The sequence below is a fragment of the Pongo pygmaeus genome, chromosome 22 (assembly GCF_028885625.2).
Source record: "Pongo pygmaeus isolate AG05252 chromosome 22, NHGRI_mPonPyg2-v2.0_pri, whole genome shotgun sequence".
Lineage (NCBI taxonomy): Eukaryota > Metazoa > Chordata > Mammalia > Primates > Hominidae > Pongo > Pongo pygmaeus.
Window position 1 is genome coordinate 49,218,760 of NC_072395.2, and position 21,179 is coordinate 49,239,938.

At 41.5% G+C, this 21,179-nt stretch overlaps 1 protein-coding gene across 1 annotated transcript in view; it reads left to right on the top strand.

The window, feature by feature from the left end:
- MORC3 (MORC family CW-type zinc finger 3) overlaps positions 1-21,179 on the top strand; it is a 56,456-nt gene that overhangs the window by 20,944 nt on the left and 14,333 nt on the right. The window contains exons 6-13 of the mRNA XM_054468401.2: positions 278-425; positions 3,454-3,582; positions 3,794-3,913; positions 8,180-8,277; positions 15,459-15,563; positions 18,862-18,984; positions 19,091-19,165; positions 21,106-21,151. Of these exons, the coding sequence (XP_054324376.1) occupies positions 278-425; positions 3,454-3,582; positions 3,794-3,913; positions 8,180-8,277; positions 15,459-15,563; positions 18,862-18,984; positions 19,091-19,165; positions 21,106-21,151 (844 nt within the window). The remainder of the gene's footprint in view (positions 1-277; positions 426-3,453; positions 3,583-3,793; positions 3,914-8,179; positions 8,278-15,458; positions 15,564-18,861; positions 18,985-19,090; positions 19,166-21,105; positions 21,152-21,179) is intronic.

Sequence of the window (21,179 nt, forward strand, 5' to 3'; positions counted from 1 at the left end):
AGAAGTGTAATTGCTGTATCATATAGTACTTGCGTTTTATTTTCTAAGAAATGCCAGACTGTTTTCCTACCAGCAGTGTATGAGTGTTACGGTTTCTCCACATCATCCAGGATCCGTTTTCTTTCTTTTTCTCTTGCCTTTGCACCCCCAACTCCCCACTGACGTGCACCATGTGTAGGTTTATTTATTTGCTTACCTTTTTAATGACTTAATGTGTTTGCTTGCTTATCTTGCTGTGAAGTTAAATTTTGGTTCTTTCTAAAAATTATTTTTACAGCTACAAAAATGCAACAGAGTTCGATTTTGAAAAGGATAAATATGATATCAGAATTCCCGAGGATTTAGATGAGATAACAGGGAAGAAGGGGTACAAGAAGCAGGAAAGGATGGACCAGATTGCCCCTGAGAGTGACTATTCCCTGAGGGTATGTATTCAGCTCTCTTTGTGGGAGTGAGAAAATCATTGAATCATGGTAGCCTTAGGAGAGGTCATGTTACCTGCTTGTGATAGAAAGGCTGCCAGTGTTCTCTAAATGAAGGTATCTCAGACATGATTTTCCCTGGCCCACTCAGCCTGGGCGACAGAGTGAGACTGTATCACACACACACAAAAATTTAGTTAGTTTGGAAACCCTAGTTTCCAAAGGGTTTTGTTTGGAAACCCTTTTTAAATTATGAAGTCATCAGGCCTAACAATGCTTGTAGTTTTTACTATATGCTGACATTATTATCTTATTAGAATCAATATATTAATCAGTATATGGTGGCCAGTCTAATTAATTCAAAAAACAACAAATTCAAAGTCTTATTAAATTTTAACGTATTTGCCCGTGCATGGTGTTTCACACCTGTAATCCCAGCACTTTGGGAGGCCGAGGTGGGTGGATCACAAGGTCAGGAGTTCAAGACCAGCCTGGCCAAGATGGTGAAACCCCGTCTCTACTAAAAATACAAAAATTAGTTGGGCACGGTGGCAGGCACCTGTAATCCCAGCTACTCGGGAGGCTGAGGCAGGAGAATCGCTTGAACCTGGAGGTGGGGCAGTGGGGGTCACGGAGGTTGCAGTGAGCCGAGATTGCACCACTGCACTCCAGCCTGGGTGACAGAGTAAGACGCCATCACACACACAAAAAAATTTAACGCATTCTAGAATACATACCTTAATTGTCCTCCTAAAGCAATAAATTATAGACTATAGTTAGATAAGGTACATGAATAGAATTTTGTGATAAATGCCTCTGGGATTTTCCCTTTAGAAATGTGGTTTTTGTTTTATGTTTTTCTTTTTGGAGATTAGGTCTTTGGGTGTCACTCTCTCACCCAGGCTGGAGTGCAGCGGTGAGATCTTGGCTCACTGCAGCCTCTGCCTCCTGGCCCCAAGCAATCCTTCCACCTCAGCCTCCTGAGTAGCTGGAACTACAGGCATGTGCCACCACACCCGGCTATTTTTTTGTATTTTTGGTAGAGACAACGTTTCACCATGTTGTCCAGGCTGATCTCAAACTCTTGGTCTCAAGTGATCCACCTGCCTCAGCCTCCCAAAGTGCTGGGATTGCAGGTGTGAGCCACCGCACCTGGTCAAAATGAGTATCTGTTTAAGATTAAAGAAATGAGCTAGGCACAGTGGCTTACACATGCAATCCCAGCACTTTGTGAGGCAGAGACGGGTGGATCACCTGAGGTCAGGAGTTGGAGACCAGCCTGGCCAACATGGTGAAGCCCTGTCTCTACTCAAAATAGAAAAATTAGCTGGGCACGGTTGTGGGAGCCTGTGATCCCAGCTGCTCGGGAGGCTGAGGCAGGAGAATCCCTTGAACCCAGGAGGCGGAGGTTGTGGTGAGCCAAGACCGCACCATTGCACTCCAGCCTGGGCAACAAGAGCGAAACTCTGTCTCAAAAAATAAAAATAAAAAAAGATTGGAGAAATTAATATCTTGATATAACAATGTCGATAAATTAATATCAAAGTTTTTTGTTTGTTTGAGATGGAGTTTTGTTCTTGTTGCCCAGGCTGGAGTGCAGTGGCACGATCTTGGCTCACCACAACCTCCACCTCCTGGGTTCAAGGGATTCTTCTGCTTCAGCCTCCCAGCTAGCTGGGATTACAGGCATGTGCCACCATGCCCGGCTAATTTTGCATTTTTAGTAGAGACAAGGTTTCACCTTGTTGGCCAGGCTGGTCTTGAACTCCCAACCTCAGGTGATCTGCCTGCCTCGGCCTCACAAAGTGTTGGGATTACAGGCGTGAACCACCGTGCCCGGCCAATATCAAGTTTTTTTAGTTGTTTTGATAAGACATGTGATACTAATTTTTGCTTGCTTTCTTTCTTTTTTTTTTTTTGAGACAGAGTCTCACTCTGTTGCCCAGGCTGGAGTGCAGTGGCGTGATCTCGGCTCACCACAACCTCCGGCTCCTGGGTTCAAGTGATTCTTCTGGCACAACCTCCTGAGTAGCCAGGACTACAAGCATGTGCCACCCTGCCTGGCTAATTTTTGTATTTTTAGTAGAGACAGGGTTTCAGTATGTTAGCCAGGCTTGTCTTGAACTCCTGACCTTGTGATCCGCCCGCCTTGGGGCCTCCCAAAATGCTGGGATTACAGGCATGAGCCGCCTTGCCTGTCCACTTTTTGCTTTATTTCTTGTGTTGATATTATTCTCTAATCCCAAGCTGTGGATGTATTTGTCATTTACAGATTTTTCATGTAGTTTTTGCTAAGGTCTTAGCAATGACATTATTAGTAATGGTAATAGTAAATAGCAGTATTACTATTGACTAAAATAGTAAATAGCAGATATTTACTGTTCCTTGATGTATCCTAATGTGTTCCTAGTGTTGAAAAAGTCTTATTCAAGTATGAAACAAGTTCAGAGGCAGCCAGAGAAGATAGTATGGTTTTAGTACACTACCAAATACAGTGTTTTTTAAATGACACAAAGCACCACTTCTTTTGAAATCAGGAGTCAGGAAAAGTAGGAGAAATGTTTAAGTTTTAGTTTTGTGTTGAATCTTTTTTTTTTGAGGTGGGGGGTCTCCCTCTTTCCCCCACAGTGGAGTGCAGTGGTGTGATCTCAGCTCACTGCAGCCTCCGCCTCTGTACTTGACAGAAAAATCAGAAAATGTACCTTTTTGTACATATATACATTTTTAAAATTAAAATATGATCATACCGTATGTGCTGTTTTGTAATCTTTTTCACTTAGTAATAAATATATCAGTGTCTATATAGATCAGTTGATTGTATTCTGCAAGTCATTTTTACTGGCTGTGGTATATTGAGCTTATTTTTAATGAAAAATAACCAAATCAGAATAACATACAGCTTTATAGCCTATTTTATTGAAGAGTTAATTGGTCTTTTATCAAGTTAGTAGGAGAGCTTCTGTGTAAATCCATGTCTAAGTAATGGTGAGCAAACCTGTAGATACTAACTTCTTGTTATGTTATTTTCCAGGCTTATTGCAGTATATTATATCTAAAGCCAAGAATGCAGATCATCCTACGTGGACAGAAAGTGAAGACACAGCTGGTTTCGAAGAGTCTTGCCTACATCGAACGTGATGTTTATCGACCCAAATTTTTAGTATCCTTTTTCTTTTTATGATTCCTTATAGAGATATGTTAGTCAGGTGTATTCTCTTTTTCCCTTTTCCCCTTTCGCCTTATGTAGGGATTCTAGTCCGCTCTAGCTTTGCCCTCCTTTATGTGCTTTTGGACTTACCAAATAATGAAATAGAAAGGATGATTTGAACTGAGTGAGGTGTTGTGTTCAAAATTTACCTTAATATTTTAAGTCTAAAACAGTGAGAATTACCTTTGGATTCAACTGCAGAAATAAAGATCATTATGGGATAATGATGTATCACAGAAATAGACTCATCAAAGCTTATGAAAAAGTTGGATGTCAGTTAAGGGTAAGCTTTATTTTTTATTTGAAAAGAAAATGTCTGTTTTCCACAAAAGTTAGGATAATATATGCTCTTGAGTCAGATGTTAAATAATTTTATTGTACCTTTTGCTATAGCTTTTTAATGTAAATTTGTAAAAAATAACACTATGGTATTTGAACTTTTATTAACTCCCCTCCCCTCCCCTGCCCTCTCCTTTCCTTTCCCTTCCTTTTTTTTGAGACGGAGTCTCACTCTTGCCCAGGCTTCAGTGCAGTGGCACAATCTCGGCTAAACTCACTGCCACATTCGCCTTCTGGGTTCAAGTGATTCTGCTGCCTCAGCCTCCCAAGTAGCTGGGACTACAGGCGCATGCCACCACGCCTGTTTTTTTTTGTTTTTTGTTTTTTTTGAGACAGAGTCTTGCTCTGTCCCCCAGGCTGGAGTGCAGTGGCGATATCTTGGCTCACTGCAGCCTCTGCCTTCCGGGTTCAAGCAGTTCTCCTGTCTCAGCCTTCCAAGTAGCTGGGACTACCGGCACGTGCCGCCACGCCCAGCTAATTTTTGTATTTTTAGTAGAGACGGGGTTTCACTATGTCGGCCAGCATGGTCTTGATCTCCTGACCTGGTGATCCGCCTGCCCTCAGCCTCCCAAAGTTCTGGGATTACAAACATGAGCCACTGCACTCGGCCAATTGTTTTGTATTTTTAGTAGAGACGAGGTTTCACCATGTTGGCCAGGCTTGTCCCAAACTCCTGACCTCAGGTGATCCACCTGCCTCGGCCTCCCAAAGTGCTGGGATTACAGGTGTGAGCCACTGCACCCGGCTTTATTTTTCTTTTTTGAGAGACTGCCTGGCTGGAATTCAGTGGCGCAAGTTTGGCTCACTGCAACCTCCAACTCCCAGGTTCAAGTGATCCTCGCACCTTAGCCTTCTGAGTAGCTGTGACTACAGGTGCATGCCAGCACCTTAATTTCTTTTATTTATTTACTTGTTTGTTTATTTTTTGAGATGGAGTCTCACTCTGTCACCCAGGCTGGAGTGCAGTGGTATGATCTCAACTCACTGCAACCTCCACCTCCCTGGTTCAAGCGATTCTTGGGCCTCAGCCTCCCAAGTAGCTGGGACTACTGGCGTGTGCCACCACTCCAGGCCAAATTTTGTATTTTTGGTAGAGACGGCTTTACCATGTCGACCAGGCTGGCCTCAAACTCCTGACCTCAAGTGATCCACCCACCTCGGCCTCTCAACGTGCGTGGATTACAGGCCTGAGCCAGTGCGCTCGGCCTATTATATTAATTTTGTATTTGATCCTGAACAGCCCTGAGGTGGGGACAGAATATTTCTTTTATCCCTATTTTATGCATAAGGAAGTTGGGGACTAGACACAGTGGCTCATTCCTGTAATCCTAGTGCTTCGTGTGGCTGAGGTAGGAGGATTGCTTGAGGCCAGTGCTTCAAGACCAGCTTGGGCAACATACCAGGTCTCTACCTCAGCTGAGTACGGTGCCTCACACCTGTAATCCCAGCATATTTGAGAGGTCTAGGCCGGGGGATTGCTTGAACCCAGGAGTTCAAGACCAGCCTGGACAATGGGGCAAAACCCTGTCTGTACAAAAAAATACAAAAATTAGCTGGGCCTGGTGGTGCATGCCTGTGGTCCCAGCTACTCAGGAGGCTGAGGTGGGACGATTGTTTGAGCCCAAGAAGTTGAGGCTGTAGTGAGCCAAAATTGTGCCTCTGCTTTTCAGTCTAGGCAACAGGGTGAGGCCCTATCTCAAACAAACAAACAAAAAAACATTGTCTCTACAAAACAACAAAAACAAATTAGCCAGGTGTGGTTGTACGTCCTTGTAGTCTCAGTTATTTGGGAGGCTGAGGTGGGAGAGTGCTTGAACCCTGGAGTTTGAGGCTGCACTGAGCTATGATTTTGCCCCTGTACTCCAGCCTGGGCAACAGAGTGAGACCCTGTCTCTTAAAAAAAACAAAAAAAGAAATTGGGGCTAATAACAAATAGATGAAGCAAGTTGCTTAAGACATAACAGCGTGGATCTCAGACACAAACACATCATTTGACTGCATTTGGATATGGATCCATTGCATATTTTTAAGATTTTGGTGATAATTCTTTATCTTACTTTATTCTGAGTTTTGTGTAGAATGATGTGAGATCTACACAGTATACCAATGCGGATTCACCTTGAATACCACTTAACAGGGGTTCTGACTCTGCTTCACCTACTTTACATGGCGTGAGCCCAAATATAGCATATTTGCAGAAGTAAATGAATTTTATGTCTACCACAGAATGTAAATTTTTTTCTTTTTATCACCTATGAATCTGACTTAACCAAGATACATAGCCCATTTTCCCAACCGAGTTAAATTTGCACTGTGTATATTTCCTAGTTAAGCTCGACCTTGTAAAAATAGGCTGTTACAGCTAAATTACAGTGTTTGTCTTTACCAGATGATGGACTGGGCCTAGTATTTGCATTCTGTAGATTCAGTAAACATTAAATAAGTATCAGATACCCATTGTGATTTGCTGTGCTGGGTGCTCAGCATGAAAAGTTGATAAAATACAGAGCATGCCCTCAAAGCTCAGTTTTGTGAGGGGACTGTGGAACATCCTTGGAAGCATCAGAAAAGGCTTCTTAGAGAAAGTGTTGATTGAGATGAGTCTCAGTTGACTTCACTGTGCTGCAAAGTCTGGAAGGGCTTTCCAGGCAGAGACAACATGTGCAAAGGCAGAGAAAGAGGCTTCTGAGAGTATGACATCATAAAGGGAGTAATTTGATGTGGCTGCACCATATTTTAAGTGGAGAACAGAGGAATGAGAGAGACAGGATAAGGCTGGAAGGAAGATGGATAAGAACCACAAATTGAAGGATATTGTTATTACTGTAGTTTAAAAATAGTCTGAAATGGTGAACCTGATGGTTTTTAATAGAGCAGAATTAGGATTATTAGTTGTATGGTTTGGTCTATAGTTGTGTTTATAAAAATTTTTATTTTATGAGTTACACATTATTTTACTTTTTTCTTCATAGGCTAAGAAGTATAGCTACAATCATGTACAAAATATACTTGTTAGTCACATGTAGATAATCAGAAGATGACTCATATACTTTGAGTTCAACATTTTAGCTAGCAGATTTAAAAAATAACTAATTTAACCAACCTAGATTTTTACTTCATTGTTAGCAACTGGATACCTAACTTTGGGTAAATGACTTTAACTTTTATCTCACAAACGTATGGAATATTGCCTTTCAGAGCCTTTGCTAGTCACTACAAGATCAAGATGAATTATTTGTGGTTTCTGTTCTCTAAGAAATTGTATCCTAGTAGAGGTAGTCCTCTTTTCTTTTTTTTTGTCTTTTTGAAAGATGGAGTTTCACTCTTGTTGCCCAGGCTGGAGTGCAGTGGCACGATCTCGGCTCACTGCAACCTCCGCCTCCCAGGTTGAAGCAATTCTCCTGCCTCAGCCTCCTGAGTAGCTGGGATTACAGGTGCATGCCACCACGCCCGGCTAATTTTTTGTATTTTTAGTAGAGATGGGATTTCACCATGTTGGCCAGGCTGTTCTCGAACTCCTGACCTCAGGTGATCCTCCCACCTTGGCCTCCCAAAGTGTTGGGAGTACAGGCGTGAGCCATCGCACCTGGCAGGTAGTCCTTTTTCTCTTGTATAAAATTGGGGATGTTAATACTTGTCTAATGGGGATGTTAATACTTGTCTAAATGGATACTTGTCAACAATCAAAAGGTTTTTGAGGAAGGCTGTAGTGTATTTAGAAATTAACTCCCAGGAAAATAAATCACATACCAGTGTTTTTTTCAGTCTAAATTTGATGAGAATTGGCTGGACATGGTGGCTCATGCCTGTAATGCCAGCACTTTGGGAGGCCGAGGCTGGTGGATTGCTTGAGGTCAGGAGTTGGAGACTAGCCATGGTGAAACCCCATCTCTGCTAAAAATAGAAAAATTAGCTGGGTTTGGTGGTGCGCACCTGTACTTCCAGCTACTCGGGAGGCTGAGGCAACGAGAGTCACTTGAGCTTGGGAGGTCTCTTGGCTCTTGCAGTGAGCCAAGATCATGCCACTGCACTCCAGTCTGGGTGACCGAATGAGACTCTGTTTCAAAAAATAAAAACAAATAAAAATAAATGTGATGAGAATCATACAAGATAAAATATAGGAAAATACACAAACTATAATTCTTGAAGGGTAATTATTTTGAGCATCATGTCTTATGCTTAAAATGCTGATTTCATTTTATTTTTTCAGGCAAACAACATGGGTGTTGGAGTGGTTGGAATTATAGAGTGTAATTTCCTTAAGCCAACTCATAATAAACAAGATTTCGACTATACTAATGAGTACAGGTATGTTACCTATTTAAATTATTGACTGAGGTTCCTAGGAAATGGATTACCAAGAGAGCAGGAACTACTCTATTTTCTGCGAATCTCAGAAATACCTTATTAGTAAAGAAAGGTTTGAATATACTACTTGTGATGGTGTAGGTTACAATTCCTAGAATGGAAGATGGTTATATTAGTTTTCTATGTAAGTCCCTTACCTACCCATTTTCTTAAAGTTCGATAATGTAATTATAATTTTGTAATTAAAATAAAAAATCCACAAGATGGCAAAACATTTAGCTTAAGAGAAGTTATGCAAGTATTTTGAAAATAAACTTTAAAAAGAAGTCAATAATTTAAATAGGTAAATAGAGGGCCTGGCCAATGCTGGCCTATAGATGTGGTCTCTGGTTGACATAGGGTGTGTGGATAGGTTGGAGCTGGTCTGTAGAGGGAGCCTTATGTTGTTGGAGCTAGCAGAAGACTGCTGGTGGGCAAAGCATGGCTTGATGGGCACAGCCAAAGCTCCTCTGGGAGGTCACTGGGCCCTAGCAAAATAGTAACAGAGTACCAGAACTTGGGCTGGATTTGGAGCCTAGAGACAATAAATTGGTAACTGACTCAATCAAAAAAGTCAGCTGGGTACGGTGGCTCATTCCTGTAATCTTAGCACTAAGGGGGCACAAAGGTGGGCAAATTGCTTGAGCCCAGAAGTTTGAGACCAGCATGGGCAACATGGCAAAATCCTGTCTCTACCAAAAATACAAAAAATTAGCCAGGTGTGGTGGCACGTGTCTGTGGTCCCAGCTACTCAGGAGGCTAAGGTGGGAGGATCGTTTGAGCCTAGGAAGGTGGAGTGTGCAGTGAGCCAAGATGGTGCCACTGTGCTCCAACCTGATGACAGAGTGAGATCCCGTCTCAGGAAAAAAAAAGGCCAGGTACAGTGGCTTACGCCTGTAATCCCAGCACTTCAGTAGGCCAATGCAGGAGGATTGCTTGAGCTGAGGAGTTTGAGACCAGCCTGGGCAACATAGTGGGAGCTTATCTCTACAGAAAATAAAAAAATGAGGTGGGAGGATTACTTGATTGGAGCTCAGGAGATTGAGGCTGCAATGAGCCATGATTGTGTCACTGCATTCCCGCCCAGGTGACAGAAGACACCCTGCCTCAAAAAAAAAAAAAAAAAAAAAAAGTTTCGGTTCTTTGGTAGGACTAATAAAGTCTATAAGCATTTGTCAAGACTGATTAAGGAAAAAGAGTAGAAAATACAAATCATCAATATTAGAAATGAAAAAAGAAATTACTACAGAGCCTCCAGACATGAAACATTAAGCAGATAGCACAAATAAATTTTCTCCATTTTAGATGATGTGGACACATTCCTTTGAAATTGAATCACTTTTTAGAAAACTTCCCACATACTAAATTCAGACATTGAAGGAAGAAGTGGCATGAGTCTTTTTATTTAAAACAATACATAATAGTTCATTTGTATGGAATACACGTGATATTTTGATACAAGCATACAACATGTAATGATCAAGTCAGGGTTATTGGGATATTCATCACCTCAAGCAGTTGCCTTATTTTGTGTTAGGAACATTCCAATTTTACTCTTATAGTTACTTCGAAATATATATGTAAGATGTTATTGTTAACTACGGTTGTCCTCTTTTTTTTTTTTTTTTTTTTTTTTTGAGACTGAGTCTCACTCTGTCACCAGGCTAGAGTGCAGTGGCCCCCAGGTCTTAGCTTATTGCAACCTCTGCCTCTCGGTTTCAAGCGATTCTCCTGCCTCAGCCTCCCGAGTAGCTGGGACTACAGGCACACACCACCATGCCCAGCTAATTTTCTGTATTTTTGGTAGAGACAGGGTTTACTATTTTGATCAGGATGGTCTCGATCTCTTGACCTTGTGATCCGCCCGCCTTGGCCTCCCAAAATACTGGGATTATAGGTGTGAGCCACCGCGCCCGGCCCAGTTGTCCTATTGTGGTACCAAATACTGGATCTTATTCCTTCTATTTAACTGTATTTTTATACTCATTAGCCAGCCCCTCTTTATTTCCGTCTCCCCACTACCTGTCCCATATCCTGAGGTCCGTATTTTTTGGCTCTCAGATATGAATGAGAACATGAGATATTTGTCTTTCTATACCTGACTTACTTCACTTAACGTAATGTCCTCCAGGTATATCCGTTTACATCCATGTCATTACAAATGACAGCATTTTTGTGGTTGGATAATATTCCATTGTGTGTGTGTACCATAGTTTCTTTATTCATTTATTCGTTAATGGATGCTGACAAGGATGTGGAGAAAGGGGAACCCTCGTACGCTATTAGTGAGAAAGTAAATTAGTATAGTTGCTATGGAGAATAGGATGGAGGTTCCTCAAGAAAACTAATAATAGAATTACCATATGATTGAACAATCACATGGCTGGATATATATCCAAAAGAAAGAAAATCAGTATATTTGAAGAGATACCTGCACTCTCATGTTTATTGCAGCACTGTTCACAATAGTCAAAGGTTTTATGAAGCCACATAACCTTGATAGTAAGCTTAAGCTCACGAGTACAGGAAAGGAAATTTATGTCAGTCTCTTATCATAGAATTAAAAGTCTTAATTAAAATATTGGCAAATACCATCCAGTACATGCTAAAAGAATAATACCATTAAAACCAAGTGGGCTGTGTTCTAAGACAACATGGGTGGTTTTAATGTAAGAAATGAGTATAGTTCATCATATTGATGTTAAATAAGAGAAAGCTCTTATAGTCATCTACATAGATAGAGAAAAAGCACTTGCGATTATTTTTAAAAGGAACACCTACAAAAACTGTGAATCAAAGGGCATAATAACAGTATTTACACACACACAGCAAGCTACATTACTAATGGGGAACAATTGATAGCTTTCCCTAGAAGGGTGGGAGAGTTAAGGATACCAGCTATTCACTAAATATTCTTGAGGAAATAACTAATGTAAAAAGGCCAAAAAAAAAGGGGGGGGGGAGCGGGTTGAAAAGGAAGACATAAAGCTGTATTACAGGTTGAGTATCCTTATCTGAAATCTTTGAGACCGGAAGTGTTTTGGTTTGGATTTTTTTTGTATTTTGGAATGTTTGCATTATACCTACTGGTTGAGCATCGCAAATCTGAAAATCTGAAATCCGAGGTGCTTTCATGAGCATTTCCTTTGGGTATCATGTTGGCACTCAGTTTCAGATTTGGAGCAATTTTGGATTTTTGGATTTGGGATGTTCAGCCTGTACCAGTAGTTGACAATGTTAAGTACCATTGACCCTTGAACAGCGCAGGGATTAGGGGGACTGGCTACCCCTCAGTCGAAGATCCATGTATAACTCCCCAAAACCTTAAGAGCCTGCTGTTGAATGGAAGCCTTACTGATAAATAGTTGATTAAGCTGGGGATGGTGGCACACATCTGTAGTCCCAGCTACTCAGGATGCTCGAGGCAGAATGATCATGTGAGTCTAGGAGTTCGAAGCTGCAGTGAGCTGTGATAGTGCCACTGCTTTCCAGCCAGGGTGACAGAGCAAGACTTTTTCTCTAAAAAAAAAAAAAAGAAAACCATCTATTAACATGTATTTCATATGTTAAATATATACTGTATTCTTAAAATAAGCTAATGGAAAAAATATTATTAGAAAATCATAGGCCGGGCGTGGTGGCTCACGCCTGTAATCTCAGCACTTTAGGAGGCCGAGGTGGGCGAATCACGAGGTCAGGAGATCGAGACCATCCTGGCTAAAATGGTGAAACCCCGTCTCTACTAAAAATACAAAAATTAGCTGGGTGTGGTGGCGTGTGGCTGTAATCCCAGCTACTGAGGAGGCAAAGGCAGGAGAATTGCTTGAACCAGGGAGTCGGAGGTTGCAGTGAGCTGAGATTGAGCCACTGTATTCCAGTCTGGTGACAGAGAGAGACTGTGTCTCAAAAAAAAAAAATCATGGCCGAGTGCCATGGCTCAGGCTGGTGCGGTGGCTCACACCTGTAATCCCAGCCCTTTGGAAAGCACTGAATCCTAGCCACTAGACCACCAGGGAACCACAATCCCAGCACTTTGGGAGGCTGAGGCGGGTAGATCACTTGAGATTAGGAGTTCGAGACCAGCTTGGCTAACATGGTGAAACTCCATCTCTACTATTTTATTTATTTTTTTCTGAGATGGAGTCTTGCTCTGTCATCCAGTCTGGAGTGCAGTGGTGCAATCTCAGCTCATTGCAACCTCCGCCTCCTGGGTTCAAGCAATTCTCCCTATCTCAGCCTCCCAAATAGCTGGGATTACAGGCGCATGCCACCAAGTCCGGCTAATTTTTTTTTTTTTTTTTTTTTTTTTTAGTAAAGACAGAGTTTTGCCACGTTGGCCAGGGTGGTCTCTAACTCCTGACCTTAGGTGATCCGGCCACCTCGGCCTCCCAAAGTGCTGGGATTACAGGTGTGAGCCACCACTCCCGGTCTCATCTCTACTGAAAATAAAAAAATTAGCCGGGCATGGTGGTGGGCACCTGTAATCCCAGCTACTTGGGAGACTGAGGCAGGAGAAGCACTTGAACCCAGGAGGTGGAGGTTGCAGTGAGCCTAAGTCACGCCATTGCACCCTAGACTGGGTGACAGAGCGAGACCCTGTCTCAAAAAAAAAGAAAACCAAAAACAAGAAAATCATAAGGAAGAGAAAATATATTTACTGTTCATTAAGTGGAAGTGGTTCATATGTCTTCATCCTCGTAGTCTTCATGTTGAGTAAGCTGAGGAAGAAGGGGGATTGGGTTTGCCATGGCGTGAGAAGAAGTGGAAGGAGAGGCAGGCACACTCAGTTTAATTTTTATACACTGTAATTTCTGTCTGACTTTTTTCCATTTTTGTTTTCTTTCTTTTTTTTTTTTTTTGATGGAGTCTCGCTCTGTTGCCCACATCTTGGCTCACTGCAACCTCCGCCTCCCAGGTTCAAGTGATTCTTCTGCCTCAGCCTCCTGAGTAGTTGGGACTACAGGCATGCGCCATCACGCCCAGCTAATTTTTGTATGTTTAGTAGAGATGGGGTTTCCCCATATTGGCCAGGCTGGTCTTGAACTCCTGACCTTGTGATCCGCCCGCCTCTGTCTTCCAAAGTGCTGGGATTACAGGCGTGAGCCACTGTGCCCAGTGCATTTTTATTTTCGTAAAAATATCTCTGTACAGTACCAGTCCTTCTTCCACTGTCTGCTTCAGTTTTAGTGCCTGTATCATAGAAGTGTCCATGTTGTAAAAGAAGTCAAAAGCGGTCTTGAATAATTGGAACCCAATTGCCGGATTGTCTAATGTCAGTTTGTTGTCTGGGCACTGCTTCTTCTGTCTTCTTCCTCACTGTCTAACACTGGTTCAGAAACACTCATCTCCATCAAGTAGGCTTCAGTTGATTGTTCGCTCTTGAATTCCTGCAACATCCATATCTTGAAACTTTTTGCCCTCTACCTTTTTTTTCCTGTATATCCACAATCTCTCTGATGATTTCCTCAATTGGCTATCTTGTAAATACTGTGAAGTCATGCACAACATGTGGACACAGCAGGAATTTATTGTTTTGAACTTGATTTCTTTCACAGCTTTTTCTGTACTAATAATGGCATCTTCAGTGGTATCGTTATTCTAGACTTTCATGATGTTTTCTCTGTCAGAATTGTCTTTCACAGCGTTAACAATCTTTTCCGTAGACTTGCTGTGTGTAATGAGCCTTAAAGGTCTTATGGCCCTCCTTGTTATCTAGAGGCTGAATTAGAGACGTTGTGTTTTGGGACAAGTAGACCACTTGGATGCCTTTGGTATTGAACTCATGGGGTTATGGGTGGCCAGGGTACCTTGTCCAATATCAAAAGAACTGTAAAAGGCAGTCCTTTACTGGCAAGTTAATTCCTGACTTCAGGAACAAAGCGTCAATGGACCCAGTCAGAAAAAGAATTTCTCATCCAGGCCTTCTATTTGTGCAACCAAAAGACTGGCAGCTGGTGTTTGTCTTTCCTCTTCAAGGCTTGAGGGTTAGCATCTTTACAGATAATGGCAGTCCTGATCATAAACCTGACTACATTTGCACAAAGCAGTAGGGTTAGCCTGTCCCTTCTTGGACTTAAATCCTGGTTTATGCTCCTCTTTTTTGCTAATAAGTGTTCCTTGTGGCATTTTTTTCCCAGAATAGAGTACTTCTGTTTGCATTAAAAACCTGTTCAAACAGGCTGGGCATGGTGGCTCATCCCTGTAATCCCAGCACTTTGGGAGGCTGAGACAAGAATAGCTTGAGGCCAGGAGTTCGAGAGCAGCCTGGGCAAAAAAGCAATACCCTGTCTCTACAAAAAATGAAAAAAAAAAATTAGCCAGGCGTGGTGGCGAGTGCCTGTAGCCCCAGCTACTCAGGCGGCTCAACCTACGTATCAAGCAATTATACTTTTTCTTATATTATGACTTTGCTTCTTGGGAAAACAACTGGCATCACTAGTGGCAGTTCGTGTGGGTCCTGTGGTGTTTTTCAAGTCTTACAGTATTGCACTAAACGATTTTTACTGCAATACAAAATTTCTTGGAGATGCTTACATGGAGATAAGCATGTCATAAGGCACTTGAAGCAAATAAAAAACTTGAGCCCACCAAAATAGCAACAGGAGGTGACTATGAAATTACTATAATAATATTGTATGTACTATAATTAATCTTATGCAGTTATAATTTAAGACTGCATCTTTGTTTACATTTCTCTTGACTGCAAATGAAACCACCTACAATCTGTATATGCTTAAGTCTTGATAAATTTTAACTTTTTAAATAGCTTTGTGTATATTTTATGGTAGTAAATGATAAAATAGACTAGTATTTGCATGTTTTATGCATTCATGACATGACATACCTAACTTATTCTTAACTTTTTGGATATTTCTGGGCAATGCAGTTCTTAGAAGTTTTTTTCAAATTGTTATAACTCTCTAAAAAATTTTCTAATTTATTGAAAGAAAATTGTATATAAGTGCAGTTCAAACCTGTGTTGTTCAAGGGTCACCTGTACCGTGAATGTTCTTTATTAACTATACGTTTTGGAGTTTTTTCTCTTCACAGTGTCTGTGTACTCATTACTAGATTATTTATGATTTATCTTATGTTTGAAAAGAATATTTTTCTTGAATTGATTTTATGATTTACTTTTTAAGACTTACAATAACAGCACTAGGAGAAAAGCTGAATGATTACTGGAATGAAATGAAAGTGAAGAAAAATACAGAATATCCTCTAAATTTGCCAGTTGAAGATATACAGTAAGTACATTTTTAAAAAATATCATTTCACTTAGATATCAAGATGTGGTATTAGAGAGTAAAGGGATTGTACAATGTTTCACAAACTTAGGACTGTAACTCATAGTAAGGAATAAATTCTGCAACATGAATTAGCACACTGCAAAATCAGTGAATAGAATGTAAACCTGTATACATGCACACAAAACATCCATAAAACAGTGTTTACCCATATGTGATGCATGTTAATGTTATTTCATTTTAAGTTGCTATGGATGGATTATATAATAGTTTGAAAAACACTGGTATAGTGTATCATTAGGATGATGGGGCTGAAACCCAACTTGAATTCATATTCTCATTCTGCTTAAGTAGCCATGTGACATTGAACATATTCCTTGGCCTCTTGTAAGCCTCCATTTTCTTGTGTATAAAATGGGAACATTAAGAGCATTTGCCTCCTCAAATTATATGAATTAAATAATATGCCTGACAGTCGCTTAGTAACACATCACAGGATAACAGTCCTATAAATGAATGAATGAACAATATCTGTGTGTTCTTTATCTGTGTGTTCTTTATACATTAGTATACATAATTTATACATTATACATATTATTCATAATTTATACATTATTACAAAGATAACCAAGATGTATAATGAAAAACAAGAAAGATGCAGCTCAGTGTATAGACTTCCCATCGTACTTTTCAATTTTTTTATATTTAAAAAAAGTTTTATGCAGGTGGGGTCTCACTGTGTTGCCCAGGGTGGTCTCAATGTCCTGGGTTCAGGTGATCCTCCCACTCAAAGTGCTGGGATTATAGGCATGAGCCATCATGCCCAGCTTGTATTTTTTTAACATGTCAGTATACACGTGCATACTTTATAAGCATAGAAAATTTCTGCTAGTATTTTAAAAATTAACAGTGGTAATTTCCTGAGACAAGGAGTTTATAAAGTATAAAGTTATGCTTTGTAAACCTCTAGATTGTTTTGAAGCTTTGGATTTGTTTGGTTGGTTGGTTGGGTTTTGTTTTGTTTTGTTTTGAAATGGAGTCTCGCTCTGTTACCCAGGCTGAAGTGCAGTGGCGCAATCTCAGCTCACTGCAACCTCCACCTCCCGGGTTCAAGCAATTCTCCTGCCTCAGCCTCCCGAGGAGCTGGGACTACAGGCGTGGGCCACCACGCCTGGCTAATGTTTGTATTTTTAGTAGAGACAGAGTTTCACCATGTTGGCCAGGCTGGTCTTGAACTCCTGACCTCAGGTGATCTGCCTGCCTTGGCCTCCCAAAGTGCTGGGATTACAGACGTGAGCCACCGCACTCATCCTTTTTTGAAGTTTTTTATAAATATTGAAATGCTTTTTCAAAGCTAGATTTAAAAAGCAGACCAGGTATGGTGGCTCACATCTGTAATCCCAGCACTTTGGGAGGCCAACCGAGGCGGGCAGATCACTTGAGGTCTGGAGTTTGAGACCTGCCTGATCAACATGGTGAAACCCCGTCTCTACTGAAAATACAAAAAGTAGCCAGGCGTGGTGGCGCATGCCTGCAGTCCCAGCTACTTGGGAGGCTGAGGCAGGAGAATCGCTTGAACCCGGGAGGCAGAGGTTGCAATGAGCCGAGATTGCACCATTGCACTCCAGCCTGGGCGAAAAGAGTGAAACTCTGTCTCAAAAAAAATAAATAAAATGAAATAAAACTAGATTTAAAAAGCTATTGACATTAAGGTGAAGTTTTCGTATGTAAAATAAGTCTACATAGGCTGTATCCAGTGGGTCACGCCTGTAATCCCAGCACTTTGGGAGGCAAGGCAGAAGGATTGCTTGAACTCAGGAGTTGGAGACCAGCCTGGGCAATGTGGTAAGACCTATCTCTTAAAAAATAAATAAAGTAGAAGCAAAAAATAATTAAAAAAAAAGAAAAAGAATATATACAAGTTCTTTACAGGAATTATTGTGATTTTTCTTTTTTTTTTGAGGTGGAGGCTTGCTCTGTCGCCCAGGCTGGAGTGCAGTGGCGCAGTCTCGGCTCACTGCAAGCTCTGCCTCCTGGGTTCATGCAATTCTCCTGCCTCAGCCTCCCGAGTAGCTGGGACTACAGGAACCCGCGGCTAATCTTTTGTATTTTTAGTAGAGATGGGGTTTCACCGTGTTAGTCAGGATAGTCTTGATCTCCTGACCTCTTGATCCACCCGCCTCAGCCTCCCAAAGTGCAGGGATTACAGGCATGAGCCACCGTGCCCAGCCTTGATTTTTAAATGAGAAAAATATGAAAGCATTTTGTAAACTAAAAGTATACTAATTTTAGTTATTCAGAAATAAGAGGGCAAAAGTATCTTAGTTAAAGTTACTTAAATTATAACAACAGAATTCTGTTTTCTGGACTTAAGTGATTTATTATGCTAATAAATACAATATATTGTAGATTTAACATTGTAGACACTAAACATAAAGTTCAGGGCAAGGCATTTGAAATATTAAGTTATTATAGAAAAAATTTAATGCTATTAAGACATTTAAGTCACATTGTTCTAATTGGCTTGTGACTTTTAATCTTTTGAAGGTAACCAAAATGGTCGTGTTCTATGTTTTGAGAGATGGGGTCTCACTATGTTGCCCAGGCTGGCCTCATACTCCTGTGCTCAAGCGATTCTCCAACCTCAGCCTCCTGAGTATCTGAGACTAAGGTGTATGCCACCACACCCAGCTCAAAAGAGTTGTTCTTAAAATGTATTTCTAAAAAATATCTTGTAGAGACAGGGTCTCACTGTGTTGCCCAGGCTGGTCCCAAACTCTTGGGCCCAAGCAGCCCTCCTGCTTTAGCCTCGCAAATTATAGGCATGAGCCACCATGCCTTGCCTTGCCTTTTCTCTTTTCCTTTCCTTTCCTTTCCTTTTTCTTTTTTCCTTTCCTTTCCTCTCCTTTTTTTTTTTTTTTTTTGGACGGGGTCTTACTCTGTAGCCTAGGCTGGAGCTCAGTAGCATGATTTTGCAACCTCTGCCTCCTGGGCTCAAGCAATCCTCCTACCTCAGCCTCCCAAGTAGCAGGGACCACAGGTGTGCATTACCATGCCCAGTTAATCTTTGTGTTTTTTTGTAGAGACAGGGTTTCACCATGTTGTCCAGGCTGGTCTCTAACTCCTGGGATTATAGGCATGAGCCATCTCACCCAGCCTAATTTTGAAAGAGTTATGTCATAATTTTTAGGAAAGGAATTAAATAATGGCATCTTGTGGTAGAAATGACATGGAACATCTGATGAAGTATTTAGAGTCCATATTTCTGTGTTAATATTCTGTTCTTGTTTTGGGACAGGAAGCGTCCTGATCAGACATGGGTTCAGTGTGATGCCTGTCTAAAGTGGCGGAAATTACCTGATGGGATGGATCAACTTCCTGAAAAATGGTATTGCTCCAATAACCCTGACCCACAGTTCAGGTACCATAGAGTTGGTAGTACCCTTTTTGGAAAGACGGAAAGTACTGTTCACAGTGTATGAATAGGCGCTGGTGACATGTTATTCCTATGTGATTTTTCTGAATAGAAATTGTGAGGTTCCAGAAGAACCTGAAGATGAGGATTTGGTACATCCCACTTATGAAAAAACCTACAAAAAGACGTGAGTGTTGTATTGATGTATAGTGGGTAATAATGCCCAGATCATGAACAGTGATGCCTTGGCAACATTATTTGATGCTTCTCCAAGGTAAAGCACGTGTAACTGAAAAAGTTTATAATGTGGAGTGCGTAATATCAAGGGCTTTAAAAACAAAAACTTATGCTGTGGATACCTGCTGTTTGTTTCATGCTTATTGCCGCCATATGTGCCGATGTGTTGTGTAAGAGCAGTCTGCTGTTTTGAGCTGTATGCAGAGGAATCATTAGTGAATACTCCCCCATTCAAGCTTATAGAGAAGGTGTAACAGAAGAGGTGAGACATGAATTTTACCAGTTACATGTTGGTGAGTGCCATAGAAACTCTGGTCCAGTGCCGTAAGGAAGCTCATAGGGAGAGTGGTTCTGTCTGGTGGGTGGGAGAGCAGAAATAGATCAGGAAACTTCATGAAAGAGGTCATTTTTGTAATAGGCCTTGAAGGATGGGTACGATGAGAATGTACAGGGAACAAACATTTGCTCAGTTTAGCTAGAGTATGTGAATGGGAATAATGGAAAATGGATGTGGCACTTTGGGAGGTTGAGGCGGGTGGATCACCTGAGGTCAGGAGTTTGAGACCAGCTTGGCTAACGTGGTGAAACCCCGCCTCTACTAAAAATACAAAAAATTAGTCGGGTGTGGTGGCGGGTGCCTGTAATCCTAGCTACTTGGGAGGCTGAGGCAGGAGAATCGTTTGAACCTGGGGGGCAGAGGTTGCGGTGAGCCAAGATCGCACCACTGCACTCCAGCTTGGGCAACAAGAGCGAGACTCTATCTTAAAAAGAAGAAAAAGAAAATGGAAGTGGGACAGATGCTGAATAAGGATAGTCAGCCAATGAAGACTTCAGGCTAATCTACCACACACAGAAGGCCAAGTTACTAAGAGCCTTTCAGACGACTTTGATTTGTAGTGTACTATTCTTTAGTGAAATCCAGCAATTGTATTGGAAGTATAGAAACCTATGTGGGCCCAGTGCGGTGGCTCACACCTGTAACCCCAGCACTTTGGGAGACTGAGGTGGGTGGATCACTTGAGGTCAGGAGTTTGATACCAGCCTGGCCAACATAGTGACACCCCGTCTGTACTAAAAATACAAAAATTAGCTGGGTGTGGTGGTGCGTGCTATAATCCCAGCTACTCAGGAGGCTGAGGCAGGAGAATCACTTGAACCCAGGAGGCAGAGGTTGCAGTGAGCCGAGCACACCACTGCATTCCAGCCTGGGCGACAGAGTAAGACTCTGTCTCAAAAAAAAAAAAAAAAAAAAAAAAAAAAAAGGCTGGGTGTGGTGGCTCACGTCTGTAATCCCAGACAGGCCAGGCATGGTGGCTCACACCTATAATTCTAGCACTTTGGGAGGCTGAGTTGGGCGGATCACCTGAGGTCAGGAGTTCGAGACCAGCCTGGCCAACATGGTGAAACCCTGTCTCTACGAAAAACACAAAAATTAGCCAGGCGTGGTGGTGGACGCCTGTAATCCCAGCTACTCGGGAGGCTGAGGCAGGAGAATTGCTTGAACCCGGGAGGCAGAGGTTGCAGTGAGCCGAGATTGCACCACTGCACTCCAGCCTGGGCAAGACTCCCTCTCAAAAAAAAAAAAAACAAAAAACGAAAAACCTATGTGATGTTCTAGTTCAAAAACCTGTGATTCTGGACTGAGTTATCTGGTCTTAGTGGAGAAAAAAACACCAAAGATCTGCAGTTTATACTGGTGAGGATGGAAAAATTCAGGCTGAAATTAGGGTGCTACTGAGATAAAAGAAAGTATTTCCTGAAGGGCTTACTGCTGATTATATTGAAATAGAAGCAGAGTTCAGAGTACCTTAGTAACTGCATAAATGGCAGGTGTGTCATTGGGAAATGCGATTGAGAAATAACAACATGTTTTTCATCTTTATTTTAAAGCAACAAGGAAAAATTCAGGATCAGACAACCGGAAATGATCCCTCGGGTAATTAAGCCTTCTTTTTTTTTTTTTA